General features: G+C 46.1%; 1 protein-coding gene across 7 annotated transcripts; it reads left to right on the forward strand.

The window, feature by feature from the left end:
- The first annotated feature begins 1,946 nt into the window (after positions 1-1,946).
- Positions 1,947-22,438, forward strand: LOC102940905 (serine/threonine-protein kinase PDIK1L). 7 transcript variants are annotated; one of them, XM_043542073.1, is made up of 5 exons: positions 1,947-2,012; positions 13,454-14,082; positions 15,298-15,514; positions 18,003-18,249; positions 20,009-22,438. In XM_043542073.1, the coding sequence occupies exons 2-4, from the start codon at positions 13,537-13,539 to the stop codon at positions 18,230-18,232; spliced, it is 993 nt and encodes a 330-aa protein (XP_043398008.1). In that variant the 5' UTR covers positions 1,947-2,012; positions 13,454-13,536; the 3' UTR covers positions 18,233-18,249; positions 20,009-22,438. The 7 variants fall into 7 exon arrangements, with proteins under 7 accessions (XP_043398008.1, XP_037749755.1, XP_007066979.2 ...); XM_037893827.2 differs by lacking the exon at positions 1,947-2,012 and adding an exon at positions 11,752-11,981; XM_007066917.4 differs by lacking the exon at positions 1,947-2,012 and adding an exon at positions 11,907-12,062.
- Positions 22,439-23,977: the final 1,539 nt, after the last annotated feature.

A 23,977-nucleotide genomic window follows, 5' to 3' on the forward strand; every position in this document is an offset into this window, starting at 1 on the left:
AATATAGCCTAAAAAGACCAAGGGTGGTGCCCGAAGTGCCTGTTTGGAGAGGCTTGCCCCAACCCCGCCCCTTCCATTCCCCCTCCCCTGCCAGAGCCTTGAGCCAACCACCGCAGCCACCATCCCAGCCCCAGCCCCGGAGCCCCCGGTGCTGCCCCAGGACTCCCAGCCCTGGAGCGCCAGCTGCGGGGCGCGTCCCCCAGTGCCTCCAGCCCCAGAGCGCCGGGTGGGCAGCGCAGCCCCAGTGCGCCCAGTCCCAGCGCCCCCAGGCCTAGAGTGCTGGGCAGCACAGCCCCCTAGCCCCAGACCGCCACTAACCCTGGAGTGCAGGGTGGGTGGGCAGTACAGGCTCCAGTGCCTACAGCCCCAGAGCATTGGGTGGTGCGAGCCACTACCCCAAGTCTCGGGCCGCAGTCCAGCCTGCCCTAGCCCCAGACCGAGCCCAGGGGACGAGTGGGAAGCAGGAGGGGGCCTCGGGGCTGGGGTATTTGGGGAGGTTCAGCCTCCCCTGTCCTGTGATATGCCCGCCACTCATTAAAAAGACAGTCCCTACCCAATCTAAGTAGAAGACAAGAGACAACAGATGAATACAAGATAGACTGACAGGGGAGTACAAGGAAACAATCAGGCTGTATTGGCCACCTGATAAGTAGTGGTCTCAACACAGCAACTGCCTAACTGTTGTCGAGCTTTTTGTAGGCATCACAGCAAAGGAGATTTTTAAGGGGAGTTGAAGGAGGATAACGAGTTAGTTTTCCAAATGTTTATGAAGAGCTTCTCCCCAGCATGAGGGGCGGCAAGGGAGAAAGCACAAGGGTGCTTGTTTGGAAATTTAACAAGTGGGTGGTGGAGGCTGGCCTCATTGGCCAATTGGAGATGGGAAGTAGCAGTCCTCTCTCTCACACTCACACACAAACACACATTCTGCTTTCCCACCCCTTCCTCTCTGCAACACAGCAAATAAGATATGGAATGAGAGATGGTAGGTAGGGTGTGGGGAGGCCATGAAGGGCTGTGAAGATGAAGACAAGTAGTTTCTGTTTGATGCAACAGAGAAGATGGAGCCAGTGGAGAGATGCAAAGACAGGGGTGACATGGTCAAAGCAACCAGCTTGGAAAATGGCCTTTGCAGCAAGATGCTGGCTGGATATGAGCAGAACAAGATTGCATTTGTTAAGGCCAGAGAAAAGGATGTTGCAATAATGGGGACATGACATGGATGAAAGTGTTAGCTGTTTGGATGGACAAGAAAGGTCGTATCTTAGCGCTGTTATGCAGAAAGAATCTGCAAGACTTAGACACAGCCTGGCTGTGATAAACTACAGAGAGCTATGAATCAAAGAGGACACTCAGCTATGGGCCTGAGTCACAGGCAGGCTAGCAGTGTTGTCCACATCGATCATAGAAGGAGGTAGCAGAGAGGGCTTGTGGTGGTAGGGGAAAATTAAGAGCTCTGTTTTAGCCATGTTGAGCTTGAGCTGATGGCCAGATGTCCACGGGGAGATGTCAGCGAGACAGGCTGAGATTTTAGTTTGGATAGAAGGAGACAGTAGAGAGGTAGATCTGTGAGTCATCGGCATAGAGAGGGTAATTGAATTTGTGTTTGCAGGGCAGATTACCCAGAGATATGGTGTAGAGAGAGAAGAGAAAGGGTCCAAGTCCACAGCCCTGTGGAACCCCTTAGAAAATTGGAGGAGGAAGGAGGAGGATCCTCCAAAGGACATGCTGAAGGAACAATTGGAGAGGTCAGAGAACCAAAAGGGGACAGAGTCACTGTCATAAATATAAAGGGAAGGGTAAACACCTTTAAAATCCCTCTTGGCCAGAGGAAAAATCCTTTCACCTGTAAAGGGTTAAGAAGCTAGGATAACCTCGCTGGCACCTGACCAAAATGACCAATGAGGAGACAAGATACTTTCAAAAGCTGGGAGGAGGGAGTAAAACAAAGGGTCTGTGTCTGTCTGTATGATGCTTTTGCCGGGGACAGAACAGGAATGGAGTCTTAGAACTTAGTAAGTAATCTAGCTAGATATGTGTTAGATTATGATTTCTTTAAATGGCTGAGAAAATAGCTGTGCTGAATAGAATGAATATTCCTGTCTGTGTGTCTTTTTGTAACTAAGGTTTTGTAAATAAGGTTTTGCCTAGAGGGATTCTCTATGTTTTGAATCTAATTACCCTGTAAGGTATTTACCATCCTGATTTTACAGAGGTGATTCTTTTTACTGTTTCTTCTATTAAAATGTTTCTTTTCAAGAACTGAATGTTTTTTTCATTGCCCTAAGATCCAAGGGTTTGAGTCTGTGGTCACCTATGCAAATTGGTGAGGATTTTTACCAAACCTTCCCCAGGAAGTGGGGTGCAAGGATTGGGAGGATTTTTGGGGGAAAGATGTTTCCAAACAACATTTTCCCAATACACCCAGATAAACGTTTGGTGGTGGCAGTGGAAGTCCAAGGGCAAAGGGTAAAATAGTTTGTACCTTGGGGAAGTTTTAACCTAAGCTGGTAAATGTAAGCTTAGGAGGTTTTCATGCAGGTCCCCACATCTGTACCCTAGAGTTCAGCGTGGGGAAGGAACCTTGACAGTCACGGAAACCAAAGGACAAGATTTCACAAAGAAGAGCATGGTTGATAACATGGAAGGTGGCTGAGAGGTCAAGGAGGATGAGGATGGAGGACTGGTTCTGAGATTTGGCTAGGAAGAAGTAATTAGAGACCAGTGGCTAAAGCAGTGAGCCTGGGACTCAGGAGACCTAGGTTCTGTTCCCAGCTCTTCCACTGGCTCCTGGCTAGACAATCTCTCTGTCTGTGCCTGGGTAAACTGAGGCTAATTAAACTTACTTGTCTCTATAAAGTGCTTTGAGCTCTATTGGTGGTAAGTGCTAAATGCTATCAAGAGCAGGGGAAGGCTGCTCTTATAGCTAAAGCATAGAACTAGGGGACTCAGGAGAGCTGAGTTCCAATCCTGCCCATCACTCACTTGCTGTGTGATGGTAGGCCTTGGGCTTGCAATCTTTACTCACACAAATCACCTCACATAAGGCATTGCTCACTGAAGTGAATAAGGGCTGCTCATGTGAGTGAAGGGAGCAGGATGGGGTCTTTAACTGCTCTGTGTCAGTTTCCCCATCTATATCATGAGGTTTAATAGCACTCACCTCACAGGGTTGTTGTGAGGCTAAATTTACTAAGGTTTATAAAGTGCTTTGAGACACTCAGATAGAAGGTGCTATAAACACACAAAGTACCTGGGAGTATATAAAGCCCTCAACAATCATAATCTGGAGTAATTGTGTGATGGCCTGTGTCCCTGCCCCGCAAGTTTGATCAGTCAGGCTGGGTTGGCTCTTGGTCTCTTGGTTCAGTCGGGATGCAGGATAGGGCTTGTTCAGTTGAAGATTTGGAGTCTCTCTGTGGCTGCTTTTAGAGTACAGTGTGTGTGCCATATACTTTGGCAGACTGATCTTTGACCATTTTCTGTGTCCCCTGCTTTGTGGTTTGCATTTGCTCCTGTGACAGGCCTTCCCGGGGTGCAACCTGAACTGTCTGACTGCTGAGCCCTCTGTCCAACCAACTTTGGCTCCCTCTCACATGGTAATGCTGTTGCTAAGCCACAAACCTCTGTCAGGTACTGTACTTACATAGACTTCCATAGGCAGGGACACACCCAGCTGAGTTACATGAATGCTTTTGCCAGTCACTCATGATCCAACAATAGAGATGATCCAGCCAGTTCCCCCCAGAGCTCCCCATCCGTGCACCCCAGAACTGTACCATCCTACCTCGGTCAGAAGCCTGAGCAGTGTATGTTTATTACCCAGTCTGCCCCTCCCTCAAAGGGGGGAGGGCACGCACCAGTTTTTGTTCCTGAGCTGAGGTTTCCCAAGCACTTCAAGCAAAACACACTGTTTTAGGTGAAACATTAAACAGGTTTATTAACTACAGAACGGTAGATTTTTAAGTAATTATAAGTGGTAGTCATAAAGGATAGAGATGGTTACCAAAGAAAATAAAAATAAGCGCACAACCTAAATTCTATAAACAGGCGTTGAATCAAGCATTGTCTCACCCTGATAGCACAAGCAGGTTACAGATCTTCAATACACAGGCTGGAATTCTCCTCCAGCCCGGGACCACCTTCCCCCTTTCAGTCTTTGTCCTCCAGACGGGTTTCCAGATGTTGAGTTGTGCGGGGAGTGAGGCTAAGTGATGATGTCCCTTCTCTTTTATAGTTTCTTCCAGCTTTCTGGAAAGAGCCTTTGCTATGACATGGGTCAAACAATCTCCATTGTGTATGTGCTATCTCTGAGAAGTCTCCATTGTATACAGATCCTGAAATAGTCCTTGGGAGTGTGGCTTCCCTTTAATGGGCCATCAGCGTGTCTGGCTCCTCCAATGTTGTACCTGAAAGGCTGGTTGTGGGTGTTCCCAACCTCACAACATGTTTCAGTAACACACATGTAGCAAAACTTCCTAACTTCACATGCAATTATAGTATATTCAATCCAACAGGATATTAATGTTCAACAGATCAAGACTTTAAAAATGATACCTCACAAAGCATACTTTGTACAAAACATATCATAATTATATGATGGTGGTGAACATGGGGATCCAGGGTGTTGTTTTGAGATACCAACTTCCACAGCTCCCTCCTCTGTCCCTGTTCTTTGTGATAAGTAGGAGCTGTTCCCTTTTGTCAGGAAGGTTGGATTGTCTGGGAGTTCACTCTAGTACTTGATCTGCTGGGCTGGGCTGGCTGATCATTTGACCTGCTTGGTTCTTTATTTTGATGTTAACACTAAATATTGATTTAATCACATGTCCCTCAGATATCTATTGAGAGGTACTTTATAAATATAGCAAATTGGAAATAAATAGCGGTTGGGTCCTGGCATGATTCCAACACTTGAGAAAAACTTCTGTGCAAGAAGCAGCACATCTGTGTTATGGAGAAAGATGTCATGAGAATGTAGCTTCCTCTTCCACTACCAGAGCCTCATAAAGGTAGTCTGGAAGATGAGACAAAGCGAGAGCTGAGTTAAAGAGAAAACAAATACAGTGGCACTAATGCAATTAACATATCAGCAAATTGCTCAATTTTCTGGCAAAATTGGATTGTTAGAATGATTTTCTGTTCTATTAAGTCCTGCAGGTGCTTTATCTAAAGCATTTCTCTCTCTTGCTTTCTCACACACACACACACACACACACACACACACACACTCTGCTTTCCCACCCCTACCCCTCTGCAACACACAGAGAATAAGAAAATAAGCCCATTAGCACAATGAGCAGAAGAATGACGGCAGAAAGTTTGAAAAGGGCCACCAATCCTGCTTGAGACTGTGCCCCCTAAAGATTGGCCGGCTGTCCTGCCTTGGGCTGTCATAGCCTTAGAACTTATGCTAAGCAGGGTCAGGACAAGTTGTTACTTGGATGAGGGACCTCTGAGCTGTTGCAGTAAGTGGAGCTCTTCACTCTGAGTTACTCAAATAATAATACCCCAGCATGGTGCCAGGGGCTGCTGGAGAGGCTGCTTTATTTGTTAAATTGAGGTCAGGCCTGCTGGTAATCTTTATACACCCCAGAGTAGGAGTGCCCAGTTTGCTGGCCAAATTTCAACATGAGATAATTGCCCCATTTTAAAATGTCATCCTTCCCAAACGGCTGGCTTTTTGACATCAGTGAAACTTACCTACATTTCTAAAGCACCTATCACCATGGTAGCTAAACATCTAAGGCAGTGGTCCCCAAACTTTTCAGTGTCGCGTCCCCCTTACTCCTGTCTGCACCTCCCCTGCCTAGCGCTGGGGCTGGGAGCAGGGCTGTGGCTCCTGGGGGAGGGCAAGGAGGGACTCAGACAGAAGTAAGGGAGCGGAGACTGGGGCAACAGCTGGGAGTGGGTCTGGGCCAGAAATGGAGCCGTGGCCAGGGGCTGAGGCTGGGACTGGGGCTTGGGACGGGTACGGAGCCGCTGCTGGGCTGTGGTCGGAGGCCAAAGCTGGGAGTGGGCCAGGAGTTGGGGCCACAGCTGGGGGCGTGGCTGGAGCAGAGGGGATGGGTGGTGCTCTCTCCCCGCCTCCCACCGCAACCCCCCCCCCGAATATTCCTCCATGCCCCCCTAGGAGGGCACACCCCATTGTTTGGGGACCTGTGATCTAAGGCATCCTGTTCTAGAAAAGGATACTATGGCAGACAGAACGACTACAGAAGGGCGCTCGGACTGGTAGACAAGGCAAGGTGTTAGTTATGGAGAGGCAGAAGCTGATGAGAAAATAACAGATCTATAAAATATTAGAAAATAAACATACATGGTTGTTAGGATATAGATATTCAGGCCTGTCTGTAAAGGCCTGTACTTTAAGAATTTAGGGGTATTCTTATCACTTGGCTAGTTCTAGAGGTATAAAAGAAAGAATCAAAATCACTGTCTGCTGGTGTAAGGGCCTTTTCTTACTGTGACAGTCTGAGGCCCTGTGCTTAGGCTAAGGCCTTTGGCTAAGCAGCAGAGGCAGCCATAAGCTAGGAAGCGACCGGTCACATCCTCACATCCCAAACTAGTCACATTGAAATAAGGTGCTATTGGGCTGTTAGGAATACAATCCTGTCCTGATAATGCCTATCACCTCCAGAGAAAGGGAAGTGCCTAGAAAATGTAAAAGGAAACAGCATCCTGTCTGGCAAGAACTCACTTATCAATACTGGGATGTGAAATCCTCACTTCTGTATTGTTTTGTCATTATAGTTCCCACTTTGCTATTGTTTGTCTGTATAATCTCTGTCTGGTTCTGTGATTGTTTCTGTCTGCTGTATAATTAATTTTGCTGGGTGTAAACTAATTAAGGTGGTGGGATATAACTGGTTACATAACCATGTTACAATATGTTAGGATTGGTTAGTTAAATTTCAGGAAAATGATTGGTTAAGGTATAGCTAAGCAGAACTCAAGTTTTACTATATAATCTGTAGTCAATGAGGAAGTGAGTGGGCCTGGGTGGGAGGGGGTGAGTGGGAGATGGGAACAGGGAATGGGGGTAAGGAAATTGGAACCATGTTTTGCTAAAAGGGGAAATGGGAACAGGGAATGGGGCTGGGGAAACTGGAATCATGTTTGGCTAAGGGCAGGAATGGGAACAGGGACACAGGTGTAAGGCTCTGTGGTGTCAGAGCTGGGAAGGAGGATACTAAGGAAGGAAACTGGAATCATGCTTGCTGGAAGTTCACCCCAATAAACATCGAATTGTTTGCACCTTTGGACTTCGGGTATTGTTGCTCTCTGTTCATGCGAGAAGGACCAGGGAAGTAAGTGGGTGAAGGAATAAGCCCCCTAACAATGGTCATGTTAATATGTGACAATGTGGGGCGTTTCAAAGGTGGTATTGATGCAGCTTGGGACGGCTGCATTACTCTCAAGTGGTGAAGCTAAGAGTGAGTTAGGCAGATCATTTTTGCGCCATCCTATATTCTGCGCAGGCCACCACCACAGTAGGGGATAAAGAGAAGATTTCAGTCTCCAAGGTTGTGAGTCCAACACCCTTCATCAGCATAGTCACGTCAGAACAGAACTCCTAGAAGAAATTATCTAGATGCTGTACCTATGCATCCCGCAGTCGCAGAGTGGAGACGTCTTTGTTTTCCTCTGGTGGCTGGCCAAAGATGAGTCTGATGAGTCTAGTGCAACCAGGAGGCAAAGCAGCACCTTTAGCTCAAGCAGTACTCATGGTTTTAGCGCTAGAGGTCCTGTGTTCAACCCTTGATGTCAGCCCAAGCAGGGTGGGTTACATCTACTTAGATTGTCTCAAAGCGTAGGCTGAACTGCTGAAAGATTCTTACCTGGCCAATAACTGCCAGCTCGTTCTTTTCCACAGGTCATTGCTTTTCAACTTCCCCAAACGCCGGCCATCATTTAGTTGCTCTTCAGCTAATCAATATGCTCACCTCTCCCATGTGAAAAGCTTATCTTCCTAGCATGTCTTCTGTTCGGTGCATGAACCAATCCCCTTTATTCTGCAGCCCATCTGCTGAGGCAGCAATTAGTTTATGGTCAGGTTTTATCATTAGGGTTTAAAAGGAAAAAAAAATTGCAGAGTAAAAAGGTTCCATGGTTTATCCAGTGGTCAGCGAAATGTGGATGCAGCAAAGCAACTGCAGTAAGAATGTGACTCTCCTTTGTGTCACACACTTATTACACGAAACATATTCTCTGTGTGTGTAACAAAGAGGCAACCAGACACTGACAAAGAAAGAAGGGGGCGTTATCCTAACTTTCCCCCCTCCTTTTGACATTATGGTTTTGTTTGATTCTCAGTTGCTGGGCAGCCAAAGCCAGTGACTGGGGACTTTCTGTGGGAGGAAATGCAAACTGCTAAATGAGCAAAAAAGTAAGTCATAGTAGACCAGGTCCCAGGCCTTGCTCCAGCCCTGAGAAGAAAAAGAACAAATGGAGTCTCTAGTTCGATTATCAGATTATCTAGTTCCTCACCTGGCACCAGTGCAGCATTGTTCCTGGCAGCACATTTACTTGTGTTTCCTTGTGATTAAACTTAGATTGCATTGTACTCTTGGCAGACTTCTGTGCCAAAAAAAATATTATGTGCATAATATTTTAAAATTCTGCAAAATTGTGCCAATTTTATTTGTCAAAATAACACTACATAATCGTGCCAGTTTCAATTATTTTGGTAATTTATTTCAAAATACCTATCAGCAAGTATGTCTGTGACAATACAGACACACAAAAATTCCCCCAGGAGTAGAGCATTAAAGAAACCCCAGTTTCTGTTTCTCTGCTCTCTGCCTCTCAGAGCCCCGCTGGGGGACCAGAAACCCACAATCCCCTACCCCCCCAGAACCCAGCCTTGGGGCCTTCCCAGCCCAGATACCCGTACACCTCCCTCCCAGAGCCCAACCACGGTCCAGATACCCACACCCTCCCCCCACCAGAGCCCAGCCGTGGCTCCTCCCAGCCCAGACAGCCACCCCTCTACCCCTCAGAGGGCAAGGATACAGAGGGAGAAGCAGCCTGATGCTGGGTCCCAGGCTTGTGTGGAGTTTCCTCTGCACCACCATCTCCTTCCCTCAGGGTATGTTGGCAACTGCAGCTGCTGGGACCCCTCTAGCTGCCTCCCCATCCCCCCGGCAGTGTCTTCTATATGCGAGCTGGGCTTTGCCGGGTCCAGCGGCCCCTAGTGGTGGCCAGCCGCACTGCAGCCCATTTCTGTGGGGGAAAGGAAATTCTGCGCGCACATTAATGTCTGCAAAATTCTGCATTGCACAGTGGCACAGAATTCCCCCAGGAGTAGCACTGTAAGTGTTACTCAAGCTTGAAGGTCACTAATGTGGGTATTGTGAGATGGAAGGATCCTCCCATGGGTAAGGCACTGGACTAGCACTCAGCGAGCTTGGGTTCAAATGCAAATGCACAGGTAACCATAATTCTGGTGTTTCCTAACTTTTGAGTACTTTACTTTGCAACCTTAGTATTTTTAAGGCACTGGTGAGACCTCATATGGAATACTGTGTGCAGTTCTGGTCTCCCATGTTTAAGAAGGATGAATTCAAACTGGAACAGGTACAGAGAAGGGCTCCTAGGATGAGCCGAGGAATGGAAAACCTGTCTTTTGAAAGGAGACTCAAGGAGCTTGGCTTGTTTAGCCTAACCAAAAGAAGGTTGAGGGGAGATATGATTGCTCTCTATAAATATATCAGAGGGATAAATACTGGAGAGGGAGAGGAATTATTTAAGCTCAGTACCAATGTGGACACAAGAACAAATGGATATAAACTGGCCATCGGGGAGTTTAGACTTGAAATTAGACCAAGGTTTCTAACCATCAGAGGAGTAAAGTTCCGGAATAGCCTTCCAAGGGAAGCAGTGGGGGCAAAAGACCTATCTGGCTTCAAGATTAAACTCGATATGTTTATGGAGTAGATGGTATGATGGGATAACATGATTTTGGCAATTAATTGATCTTTAACTATTCATGGTAAATAGGCCCACTGGCCTGTGATGGGATGTTAGATGGGGTGGGATCTGAGTTACTACAGAGAATTCTTTCCTGGGTATCTGGCTGGTGAATCTTGCCCATATGCTCAGGGTTCAGCTGATCGCCATGTTTGGGGTCGGGAAGGAATTTTCCTCCAGGGCAGATTGGAAGAGGCCCTGGGGGTTTTTCGCCTGCCTCTGTAGCATGGGGCACGGGTCACTTGCTGGAGGAGTCTCTGCACCTTGACGTCTTTAAACCATGATTTGAGGATTTCAGTAGCTCAGACATAGGTGAGAGGTTTATTGCAGGAGTGGATGGATGAGATTCTGTGGCCTGCATTGTGCAGGAGGTCAGACTAGATGATCATAATGGTCCCTTCTGACCTTAGTATCTATGAATCTATGTGCAGTGGCAGAAATTTAAGTGCCTACAGGATTAAGCGGCAGCTGAGAAGAGGTTCTGAAATTCTAAGTTTTGGATTCAGATACCTAAAGTAGCAGTTAGGCACCTAAAGCCCTTTGTGGATCTAGTCCTAAGTGCTTTACAGACATGAAAAAAGACATAGGTCTAGTAATAGATATTGGGAGTCACCAAATGGTATTATTAGATATAGTTTTACAAGTTTTATTTAAATTAATGTGTAGGTAGTAAGATCTTGGAGAAATGCTAGCTGTTAGTTGAAGCTCTTAATATCACTAGTAAAATTGGTTCTCTCTGAATGGCATAATTTCATGGTTGCAAATTTGCTGTCTACAGAGGATACCCTCAGGCAAATTAAAACATGATGTCAAAAGCACTATGATCCCGGACATGAAGATTTTACAATCTACACAGACAACACAGGAATGTAGGGAAAGGGGCTATGAAAGTAGTGTGAACAAGCAGTTAAATTATGACATAGTCCTTGTGAGGGCCATGGTTTTTTTTGCTATAATAGGACATACAAATCCTTGGTTGATGGGAGGGCTGGGCTGTGTGAGATTGGCAGGGAAGTGGCCTTGTAAGAAGGGAACTGAAGGAGTATATTGTGGAGGCATGAAGAGGTCATGGAAGAGAGCAGGAGGACGAGACAAAGGGGTTGGGTGCACTGGGCAGAGAAGGGGAAATGAGTATGGGGAGCAAAGAGGCCAGCCAGAGCTGAGTTGTCGAGTGTCGATGCTCTGAAACGGGAGGAAGGCAAACCAGGGCAAGGCAGAGCTTTGAGGGTGGGTGGGAAGAGGACGAGATGAGGGGCGGGGGTCACAGCAGCAGTGACAGGAGTTGAGTAGTGTGGGGCTTCCAGGGTACAGGGTGGCCTGGAGTGTGTGTGGGCGGGTGTTGGTGGGGTTGGCAGGTCCTGTCTCAGGGGGCGTGCCCCAGAGAAGGGGCATTGCGACCTGTTGTTTCATTGAGTGGCTGGGGGAAGAGGGAGGTCCCAGTGTGAGGGTCGGCTACAGGATGCAGACAGTGGTCAGCCCTAGGGGGAGATGGTGGGTCTCACCGCGGGGTGGGGGGGAGGGGGAAGGGTAGGGTTTTGGCAGCTTCCAGACCACCAATGCCCCAACTGCACAGGAGATGGGCGGTAGTCTACAGAGACTACAGGCCCCAGCCTGCAATGCGTTCCATTGACTCTAGCAGTAGGCCTCTGTAGTTTGTTGAGACCACGATTCCCAGCAGGCATTGGTACTATCTAGGAGGAGTCAGGGCTCATTTTTGCGCAAGGGATGCTGGGATTTGGAGTTTCCTTGCCACCCGCTCTTCAGCATGCGTCCCAGCCCGTCTTCAGAGCGCATGCGCAGTAGAGGCGGGGCTGTGCTGTGAGGGCCTCACGCTCAGGGGGCGAGCCCAAGTGTTCGCTGGTTGGCGGGTGCGTGACTGCGGCTCCGCCCCCTCCGGCTGCTGGTTGGTGTGCGTGCGCCCGAGGCTCCGGCCCCTCCTCGCTGGTTGGCTGGCGCGGGCCAATGGGCTGTGCCGCGTGGCGGTGGCGGGAAGTGCGGCGGGCACCGGCCGGGTAGGTCCGCGCGGGGCGGTAACCGCGGCGGCAGAGCCGGGTCTTTTCCCCGGCCTGAGGGGAGCCAAGGAGGCGCGGGGGGTGAGGACCCCGCGGCCCTGAGCAGCCTTCGCCCCAGTGTGCCGGAGGCTGGGGTGGGGAGCTGCGGCGGTGGGGGCTGGGCCGTTGGTGGGTGAGGGGGCAGGATGCGGAGCAGGGTGATGGCTGGGCCGTGGGGAGGGTGAGGGGTCTGGGGGTGATGGCTGGGCCGTGGGGAGGGTGAGGGGTCTGGGGCAGGATGTGGTGATGGCTGGGCCATGGGGAGGGTGAGGGGTCTGGGGCAGGATGTGGTGATGGTTGGGCCGTGGGGAGGGTGAGGGGTCGGGGGTGGGGGCAGGATGTGGTGATGGCTGGGCCGTGGGGAGGGTCAGGGGTCTGGGGGTGGGGGGCAGGATGTGGTGATGGCTGGGCCGTGGGGAGGGTGAGGGGTCTGGGGTGTGGGGGCAGGATGTGGTGATGGCGGGGCCGTGGGGAGGGTGAGGGGTCTGGGGGGCGGGGCGCAGGATGTGGTGATGGTTGGGCCGTGGGGAGGGTGAGGGGTCGGGGGTGGGGGCAGGATGTGGTGATGGCTGGGCCGTGGGGAGGGTGAGGGGTCTGGGGGGCGGGGGGCAGGATGTGGTGATGGCTGGGCCGTGGGGAGGGTGAGAGGTCTGGGGGGCGGGGGGCAGGATGTGGTGATGGCTGGGCCGTGGGGAGGGTGAGGGGTCGGGGATGGGGGCAGGATGTGGTGATGGCTGGGCCGTGGTGGGGCTGGACTGTGGGAAGGTATTGAGGGGCTGGGGTGGTTGGAAGATGAAGAGGGTTGGGGGGACTTCTGGGGTTGGGGGTCAGGACAATGTTGCGGGGGAGGGGAGAGCTGGCACTGGGGTGATGATACTGTGGGTGCATGTGGCTCGTCAGCGAGGGACTGGGATTTGGGACTGCAGATGTGGGCAGTGGGGGTTGGTGCTGTTGTGAGGTGGCGTGAGGCTGAATTAGAGTTCCTGTCTGTTCAGCACCTTTGGAGAGACTAGTGTTGGCAAACTGGCTTTGTCTAGAAGCTGCTGTTCAGGTAATGTCTTCCTCCTTTTCTCCCCTAGTTGTGGGGTACACTCTGCACTGGGAAGCTCACCTTTCTCTTTACCAAACATTGTTCGTTGTGTTCCCTGTTGATGCAGCAGTTTAATTCTGTACAGTGCCATTTTGCAGTGTGGTTATAGCAACCTGTGCAGCAGGACTGTGCTGAACAGTGATTCTTGAAAGCTGTCTCCATGCTCGATTTCTTCCTTAAAATCTCACTGTTGCTACCAATCCCTATGCAACAGGTTTCTATGTTCCAAGCAACACACAATAAAATATAGACCACTAAAATAAAGGATCAAACAGAAGCACATGAAGCACTGGGGGGTGAGCTGTCAGATTTTTACCAAACTTTTCTTGTCTTTCTATTTCAGGATTTTCCTGCAGGTGAAAGTCTGAGGAGTGTTATGACTTCAAAGGTCTTTTTTGTCTGTTGCCCACTGGGCCACAAAAAGATATGGCTGCAGAAGCTAAGTACAGCATTGTAAGGGAAGTGGGCCGAGGGAGCTATGGGGTAGTTTACGAGGCAGTTGTCAGTCAAACCAGAAACAAAGTGGCAGTGAAAAGGATGCATTGTAATGTACCTGAAAATGTGGAACTGGCTTTGCAAGAGTTCTGGGCCCTGCAAAGTGTCCAGAGCCAACATGAGAATGTGATCCAGTTAGAAGAGTGTGTCTTGCAGAGTGGCCAAGTCTTTCAGCCAATCAGCCGCCAGTACAGGAAATCCGACAGTCATCTGCTGCTGATTGAGACCTGTCTGAAAGGGCGGAGATGCATGGACCCCAAGTCTGCCTGTTTTGTGTGGTTTGTGATGGAGTTCTGTGATGGTGGAAACATGAATGATTTTTTGCTGTCTCGCACTCCAGATTCACAGCTGAATAATAGCTTCATGCAGCAGCTGAGCAGTGCTGTTGCCTTCTTGCACAGAAATCAGATTGTGCACAGAGACCTGAAGTCGGATAATATTCTTATTTCCCATAGCCCTGGAGGTCCTTTAGTAAAGGTAAGAGGGTAATCCTTCTTGCTGCTGCTCAATATGTGGGTGAAGTGTTATGCCAATTACATTACTTGCACTGAGTTGGTCACTTGGGTAACATTGTAATATTCAGTTTCCTCATTTGTTTCCTTCCCTTTGAACTTTTAGAAAAGGATGGGCAAGTCACTTGTATGAGTCTCAAAAGAGGATTTTGGTGAGGATGTGGGGCAGTCAGTTGCCTTTTGGACTCTTCCGGGAATCCTGAGAGCATTTCTGTAGCATCTTTCACGCACAAGACATTCCCTTAAGAGGAACAATTAGGGCTAATTCAGTTTTAAACCACTACCTAGCCACTGTGTTCCTGATCAGTGGTGGAATATTTTGTCACTGAAGGCAGCAGGGCACCTGTGATTTCAGTGCTATCACACTGCTGGGTCCAGGACCTACTGGGGCTATACTTGGTACCACTGAGACTAGAGGGTTGCCATGCTAAATTGTAGAGGGTAAAATTGCTGGCAGAGAGGGACATTTTAAATACACTCTGCACTAACCAATTGCAACTAATCGTACTATGGTTCCTGCTTTCTGGAACAGGTTAATTTGTCCTTGGGGGGGTATGGGAAGGAAGCATGAAGATATCGAGAATAAGGTCTTCAGAGGCTTATACAGCATCTTCCCTTCCCTTATTGGTGGACCTACAGTCCTTATACACTTGTCAACACTTACAATATTGTAGCCTCTAGCACTGCTTGCTGTTTTGGAAGCAAGAGGTTTTCTTGTCTCTTGCTTCAACTGGGCTCCAGCCATGGGTCTTTATGGTTAAAATGAAGACTGACTAATTCTCTTCCTTACAGTGACAGACTAAAAACAAGTCTGTCTTTGTAATAATTCAGTGGGAAGAGCAGCTTAGCGGCAAGGAAGTCAACTCACAGTTTACTCCTAAACTCCCAATTCCATGGGAGTTCCAGTAATTAACCTAGAGGATGGTAGGTCTATCCCTTGTGGGTAATCCATGTCTTGGCCCTCCAGATTAGTACTGGCATATGCTTTCACCTTTGGAACAGCCAAAGGACAATCAAACTGAAGTTTTGTTATTCAATACAGATAACAGTGAATACAACAGGGTTCAGAGCACTCAATATAGCTACCTGCTCAACTGCTGTTCTGTTCATGCCTGTATGTACAGTACAATGTTATAGGTAATAATGGTGACCTTCTAATCTCTTTCCTTTTCGTATATAGGTAGCAGACTTTGGCCTGAGTAAGATATGCCAGGGGAAAGTGAATGTGAACCAGCATTGTTTCTCATCAGCCTGTGGGTCAAACTTCTACATGGCACCAGAAGTGTGGGAAGGTCGCTATACTGCCAAAGCTGATATCTTTGCCCTCGGGATCATTTTCTGGGCTATGGTAGAGAGGATTACCTTCAAGGATGGAGACTCTGAGAAGGAATTGCTGGGTGAGAGTAACTGCTGTACAGCCAGCAATGAGCCCTAATTTACAGATCATTCTCCTACCCTATCCCCAGCAATCCTCTAAGCCATGAGGATCCTTTTCCCAGGTATAGTCACATCACCACCCTTTTTCCTGTCATAGTATTGGATATGGCTTCCTCTGGAGTCGGTCAACATTTCTCCACGTCTCCACCAGAGGTATTGCCAGAAATCCGTCAAGCCATATTCCCCTTTCTCCCTACCCCTTTCCTCATGTTGAGTCCGCTTCCTCTGTGGGACTCCCCATTCTTTAAGTCCTAGGAGCAACATGTTATAGAGCACATTATCTTATTTGTACTTTTGTCTGAAAGCTTTGTTAGACTTTTGTGATCTCTACTGCTTTTCCATTTACAAAAAAACTTTTGTGACATAAACGGCTAGGAGAAGAAAACTTGTTATCTGGCTTGGGCCATCCATTGAGGATAGGGGGTTGGGAGATCAACAGGTGCTCAGCAGAAATGGGACTAGCTCCAATGAACTTTAATCAACCAACCAACCAAAACAAAACCCCCAAACATATTCAAAAGGAAATACTGAAACTCAGAGTTAAATTCCATTGGTGAAGCATTTTCAGTATATCCACACTCTACAGTCAAGATTCAGCAGCATTATAGCCATGTATGCTTTTCCAGTGGTTTTCAAATTGATTTGATCACGCCCCCCTTCTTTGTGTTTGTAGTAGTTTATGCGCCCACCTCCAGCTACACAAGTACATATACCAATATATGCTTCACTTGAATGAGTTTTGGTGCCTTTGTTTTTCAGTTGAGTTGTTTTTTTCTGTTGCACAAATGAGCCAACGATCCATTGTAATTAGAGCAAAAGCAAAGCTGCAATTGTGGTCCATGCTGACACTTAAATGTGCAAATGGATTAACCTACAAATGGCAATTTGTATAATGCTAGCAAGCTTAACAGATATCCATCAAAATGCACAGCGCCATCTGAGGACCTGATATGTCTGGAGGAATCAGCTTTGCTAGTTATTCATTGCTGGGGGTAAAATGTGCATAGTAAGATTGGGGTTCCCCCCCATCCCCTAAAGCTTCTCATGCCCTCCTGCCCCCGAATACAATCTGCACCCCCCTGTTTGAAAACTGCTGCCCTACCTTGTTACCCCTGCTGTAAACCTATCTTTCCTTGATGATGGGCTGATCTACAGTTGGTACATTTTGTCCTGCTGATAGTGATGATATATTTAAAGGCCACAAGGCAAAGGAACCATCCAAGGGATTGTAAGGACATGTAAGAAAATCGGTTATAAAGCTGGAAGGGATGTTGAGGTCAACCTTAGTGCTGTGTCTGGCTGAACAAGATTCTATAGCGATGGATGGTCTGTGATTCTAGGAATATCTATTGCAATAGAAAATCCACCTTGAAAGAACAGAATGACAATCTTTCATATGAGCATACTAATCAGAGGCATCTCAACTCATACTCAAGGAAGCCCAATATACATAACGTACACATTTTTTTTAAATGTCTGACATAATTTCAAGTCACAATAAAGGCATTCAGAGAGAGGTTCCTTTTACTGAGCCGCTACTTTAAGTTTTCAAAACATCATGGAATTAAGAACTGAGATCGTTCCTTTTCAAAATGCCAAACAGCAAAAAATGTTTTAGTTCTTGGCTAGAAAAATAGTAAATATTCTGGGTCTGAGACCAAGGCACGAACAGACTTCATTAAAGTTTATTCAATAGCCATCCGCCAACTTGAGATAAGAGACTTGCCTGGCTAACCTCCATATGCACATCGGTCACTTATTCTATGCTTGCAGCAAGGGCAGAGCAGCTTGGCTGAGCAGAGCTTTCTTTGCTGTCTCTTTGGAACCCAGCTAATCTATTTTGACCAGTGATTTTATTTACATTTCTGTTCCTTAATTTTGCTGAGGAGAAGCTGTATCCAGCAGTCTGGATAAAGGTAAATGGAACATACTGTCATTTAATATTAAAAATTGTTTGACTTAAATAACTGAATCACTATTTGCTTAGTTAACTTTTTTCTAAGTCATCTGAACCAAACACAACCTGCCTTTGTCTTTCTTAGAGCTTCCAGTTCTACTGATGCAGTAAAATTAATTGAAAGAGTAGAGTAGGGGAAGCTCTTTGCAACAGGCTTTTTTCTCTGTCAAATGGTTATAGGGATCACACGCAATGTCCTGTGCAGGCTAAATTTAAAAGTGTGTTTGTTTCCCTCTGGTTGATGCACACTTGTGCTGAAATGGGGATGTGACAAACTTGAGGGTTCCTGTTTTGGTATTGAACTTCTTCTGGGGCTGATATCTTACAACACTTATCTTGGCAGTAGCCTCTGAAGTTGGGTTTCACATGCTGTGATCTTTTACTAATCTTGTGTTGCTTGTCAGATGGACGTGTGCTGTGGATGAACTTATTCTTGTGTGGATTCTCCTTTTACCCAATCTGACTTCTCCCTCTTTCCAAACTATGCCCAGGAACCTACATCTGTCAAGGCAAGCAGCTTATTCCTGTTGGGGAGGCGCTGCTGGAGAATCCCAACATGGAACTGCAAATTCCTCTGAAGAACAAGAAGTCCATGCCAGACGATCTTTGCAGACTCCTGCATGACATGTTAACATTTAACCCAAAGGAAAGACTGGATGCCTTCCAACTAGAAATTCGAATCAGGAGAATCTCTTATGGCAAAAAGCGCCAACGCTCATAGCAGCATGGGGTGACCAGGTTGGTGTCTACTGGGCTTCTCATTTCCAACTTGCAATCCTAGTTTTTGATACTGACCTGATTGGCCTAAGTTCTTTAAATCTAACAGCAGTTCCCTAGATTCATTGCTTGGTTTCTTTCAGTTTGATTGCACCCTTCGCTGTCAGGATAGCTGCTCTATAGAAGGAATATTTTGGGTTCAGTATATTGTATGGCCCCATGAGTGGTAACTGCTCAGCATGCTTATAGGTAATAGAACTGGAGATAAGAAACCAGTGTCAAATTAAGCTGTTTATCCCTAATAAGTACCTGTAATGGGTTTTGCTCACATTCGTTACTGTGAGTTACCACATATTTTCCACGTGTGGATTCATCTTAAAAGGTGGTGTTTGGCACTCTTGCATGTTAGAAAAATGTGAGTCAGGTTATGTAATGAAAAGTTGACTGTTATGTTAATGCCAAGAGCCCTATCAGATTGGGGGTCGTGTTGTACTAGGTAAGGTGCTGTACACAGAGAAAGGTGGGGTTCCTGCCTCAAACTGCTTTTACAAACAGGCCTCAGTCCTGAAATAGAATCTCCTAGAATGTGTCCCTGTGCCCTTCCTGGGCCCCTATGAAAATCATGCTGCTTATTAGGTCTGACTTTGTGCTCACACTTGGAAAATTTTGGCCCTGGTCATTGCATGTTATTGTGTGTCCTTTTTTGTTTTATTTCTGAGACTAGACAGTATCAGCTTTAAAACTTCAAGTGTGTACAGCACAGATTTCAGAAATTCTTCCTGTCAAATGTTTTGTACCTTATAATGAGGAAGCAGTAAGCCGTTAATAGGGTAGTGACCAAAACACTTCATTCTGTTGCAAATTACATTAATTCACTGTAATTTTCTAATTGTTGCCTCTATTTTTAAGTCTGCTATAAGACTGTTCTCCATGGTGGACTGCAGAAACATTAGTTGAAATTAGCTGCAATAGAGATGATACCAAACTTAATAAGACTATCCATCACCTTTCTTTTGCCCCCAAAGGGGTTTCTTGCATCCTTTCCTCAGTGATGGAAAACCCCAGCTTTCTTCCTGAAGAATACTGGGCTCTCTCAAACCCACCAGGCGGAAGCACAGTTGTCTATAAGGGTTGCTAATAAGTAGAGTTTTTTTCCTTCCTGGAGCTGGGAATGTCCTTCTGGCACCTCTAGCTCATACCAGCCTGAGAAGCAAGTGACTCCAGCCTGAAACTTGTGGTCTAAGGCACTGTCATGCCCAGCAGTACACTAACTATCAGATCAGTGTTAGATTGTTTACTGTCATTTGACTGTGAATTCTTAAGCTAATGGAGTAGAAGAGCACAAAGGATGCTGTAGAAGATTGTGAAACTGATGATGTTTCCGTGGTGGTTGCAGTGTTTTAACAGTAAATCTGGAGACTGAAGTCCTCTCTCTGAATTGCAGGTACAGCAGGCAGGGCAGTGCAAATTCCCCCACAAAGCCCTATGTGGCTGTCTCAGTCACCTGCTTCAGCAGTCTCCTCTCAGGAGACAGGGTAGCTCACTTGATGCTTGTTCAATTTCTGACCTCTGTTGAACCAGTACAGTGGTGGCTTAGCTATGTAGAAAGTTGTACCCTAGGAATTGGTCTCAAACCACTAACCACAAACTAGAAACTGAATCTACCTGCTAACATGTAATCTGAAATAAGGGTTCTTGTTCCTTGAAATGCTAGTCTAATTAAAATCTTACTGAGAGGTGTGGTGATGAGGTCTTTGATTTTGACTGGCTTCTTCCACAGGTCCTGTATTCTTCTGTTACCATCACACAAGCATCCTGACCAATACCTCTGAATTCTCCTTGGATTAATGGTTTGACTCTGAGGGAGACTGGTCAGAATAAATCTTGACTGCTTCCCATTTACCCCAATGGTTGTATGTAAAGGAACAATTATTTATTTGTATAGTAATTTTAATATGCAAGTCTTATATAGATTGCCCAATTTTTTTAAATGGAGTATCGCAGACTGACCCTTCACTTGTATAATAGTGAAGGAGGATGTTGGTGACTGGGGCAGCCAGCCTTATCAACTCAGTGGCCATGCTCCGAAGAGTCAATTCCAGTATAACCTGTTCTTGGTACAGCAGATGGGGATTGTCTTGTACAGTGTTTAATTAGAGCTTTCCTTGTAATTCCTTCATTCCGTGGGACTTGGCAGGTAACTAAATGGTGGCTGTTTTTGAAAGAGTTGGCATGGTGTAATCTAATCTAATGTTTATCCAAAAACTTTCTAGCAGAAACAGAATGTATTTATTTTAAGAATGCATTTCTGTTAATCTAAGCAAGAATATTCACAAACTACTGTGATGAAAATACAAAGACTTTTAATATGCCAAATTGTTATTGGAATGTATGCATCACTATCACTTTAAGTAGTTAGAGACTGAAGCTGCCTGCTGTGTTAGCTGTTTGTCCCAGCTATTCTGACATGGGAAATGAAAAGGACAGAACTGGAGTACTGGCAGGTAAATAGGGACTCAACCTATTTCCAACCTGTCTGAAAATAGTTAACACCTGTGGGATTGATATTTTAACTCTTTCTAAAAGCCCTTAGTTCAAGGAAGGTAACTAAGTAGCCTTGGTTTTCCTTCCAATTCTCTTCTCGCCGTATGCTCTATTTTAACTTGTGGTTTGGAGGTGGGCTACAGTATCTTTAGACACAACTGATTTTATGGGACAGGAATGTATTGTCAGAGGAAGAGAGAAGAGACCCCCTCCTTTTGTCTCAATGTATGCCTATGCCATACAGGAGACCTTGCCAACACACAGGCATGTTGGGAGAGGGTATTGGGGGAAGAAGACTGATGTGAAGACTTCACAACAGCACCATTTATGGAGGGAGATCAGTGCTTGGAATTAATGGCAAAAATTGTTTGAAATATGTTACAGATTTTTAAAAATTAATCAGATCTCTGGGCCTTGTCCTTTTGCTGTGGGTGCATTAGCTACTGGCTGCAAACCAGTCTCCATTCTCTCTGTCCCCTTCCCTTCCATTCTGGCACAGAACCGTGACTGCAATATAAAAGCTTCTGCATTCCCTCATCTTAAGTTTCTATAGTTAGAACCTTCCCTAGACTATAAGCCACACTACTTACTTGTTTGATCTGGAAGCCCTAGTGGGCTTCACAGGGAGAAGTGGAGAACTTTCCCTGTGGCTTGATGATGCCTACCTCCGTAAAATGCTGCACTGCATAGATATCTTGCAGACTCAAGTCATCTGAGCTCTAGCTGTAACCATCAAATAACAAACGAATATCCATGATCTGAGCTGCTGCAGGAACATAGCCAAAACTCTCCTTTACCAAACTCTTGGAAAAACCTCAGAATCTTTTAATAAACTTAGTGCTGGTGGAAGTTGCTGGCCTGGCAGTTACAGAGTGAGGTAGCAGTGCAAATGTTTGCTCTACATGCTGCCCTGGACAAGTAGATTAGCTATAGCCAATGAAAGGAGTTGGTTCTTCCCAGCCAGTTCAGCATTGCTTAGAGGGATATGGTTGGATAGGTTCAAGCAGGTGAGAATGGGAGTCTGAAACTCATTTGTCATTTGGAAATTTTAGATGTTGTATTTTGAAGAAGGTTCTTATCTCATTAAAGCAATGAGACTATTAGTAATTATGCTTTGGCTTTGGTCTGCTCTTCTTCCCATACAATACTGCCCAATTTTACCTGTTGCTGTGGCTTTATTTGTTTCTCAAGTTAGATGGCTCATATCTCATGATCTTCCTTAGAAACTATAGCACCAGCTGAGTGTTTTTTGCTAACCGGCTTTAGGCTGCCAAATTGTTCAACCTGCTTTACTGAAGAAATTATTCTTTAAAATGTATTTCTTCTTCCTTCTCTCTTCACTCCCACAGCTATTGAAACTGTGCTGTCTGTCTCTCCAGTACCATCTGTTCTGGGAACAGGCAAGTCTGCTAGTCTTGTGGAACCATCATAGTTGAGGAAGAGTCAAACTTTGGAATGTAGACCACAATTAAGATTGCACCAGGCAATAAAACCACTTAGAGGCACTTTAAATGTTTGTATGGCACAGGATTGGCAACTCTTGCTTGTTTTGTCATACTTTGTTGATGATCTCCACAGCCTCTATGTTAGAAATACTTATTTGTATGTGTGCATTTTTGTTACCTCAGACTGTGTATTTTAAATTTAATAAAAGGTTTTATACAGACACCTTATATCCCTGCTCTGGTCATGAAGCACTAAATCGTGACACCACCTACACAGAAGGAATGATGTGTGTAAGGTGGATGGCCCTGGTGAAAGCTATTGCTTCAGTGAGTGAAGAGAAATATTTCTCAGCTTTTATTATTTACATGACTAAAAACTAAATGCTCTCGGGGGAGGTTTGGAATCTGCTCTTGGTTATCTGTCTTGTACTCCTGACGTGCTTGTTCCTAAAACTCCCTCTTGTCTGCTGTCAGCACCACATTGTCACAAACAGGGACAATTCTGTAGACCTTGCACAGTACTGGGATTAGATCACCTAATAAATCTCATCCATTTTTTACTTCTATTTTGTCCTACAGAAGGTAGCACTTTTTGAGAATTGAGCCTATAGTTGGGGAATGCGCGGCGTTTATGTATGGAAGGCACAAACTGAACATGAGCATGGCCTGGAATAAAGAAATATCCTACTTCCATTCTGTAGGGGAGAGGAGGACAGAAAACTGAACCTTGTGAGTTTCTATGCTACCAAAGTTTCTCTCTTCAAAGTTAAACTATAGTAGTTTGAAGAAAGCAAAATACAGAAAATCAGTTAGTTGCCTTCAGCTTGGGCCTAATGTGCATTTTGTTAATTTGAAACTATTTCCATGACAGACAAGTTTTATGTGAAGAAGGAATTTTGAACTAATCTACTTTTTATGTTTGTACTACCTTGGCATAATATGGTTGGTTATTCTACAGCAAGTGCTTGTGTTAACTTGCACAGTCCTGAGAACTGCTGGTTTCAGAACACTTAGACTTCTCAGTATGAAAGTTTGGGACTAAAAGCAATGTTAGGGTTACAGTAAGTGAATGCCACTGTGCCTAGTCCCTAGCTCTTAAATACTGAAACAGGATGGCTTCTGTAATATTTGAGCAGTAACACTAGCTAGAGTTATCATGGATCTTTTGCAATTGTGTATTCTATGTATGAAAATTCTTTCAAGATTAAAATGCTAGGATTGAATAACAGCCTATGCAAAAAGGGGGGAAGTCTATTCAATCCTGCTAGAAAATGGGAATACCAGAGCGCAAACACCCCTGGCAGAAAGTGAGCATCTTGTCCCTGACTGAAAACAGGGAAGGTTGAGTTGGTGGGTTGGCTGTTGACGAAATTGGGCTTGACTGCTTCTCAGCAGCTTGAGGCAAATGGGGAGGGGCTTCTGACATTACTTTCATGGTATTGGGTACAATGAGGCCTGATGGAAACAGTTTCTGATGCTGGTCATTCTGACTTTAATAACCATTATTATAAACGGCTCTCACTAGGAAAAGCTTTATGCTGTACCTAAATCTATCTGTATCTGCTACATTTTAAGCTCTTCATAACCACTCTGACTGCTAGGGCATCAAAATATTTGCTGTCCCCACCTGTGTGTACTGCTATGATATGCCTCAGAGCTGGAAAATGGGGAGGGGAATTAAAAAAACAGGTGTGGGAGGGAATACACAATTTTGAAGTGTAGCCACCCTTCTTATATGTGTGGCTCAGCCAGGTATGTCA

This window comes from Chelonia mydas, chromosome 3, assembly GCF_015237465.2.
Source record: "Chelonia mydas isolate rCheMyd1 chromosome 3, rCheMyd1.pri.v2, whole genome shotgun sequence".
Classification (NCBI taxonomy): Eukaryota; Metazoa; Chordata; order Testudines; family Cheloniidae; genus Chelonia; species Chelonia mydas.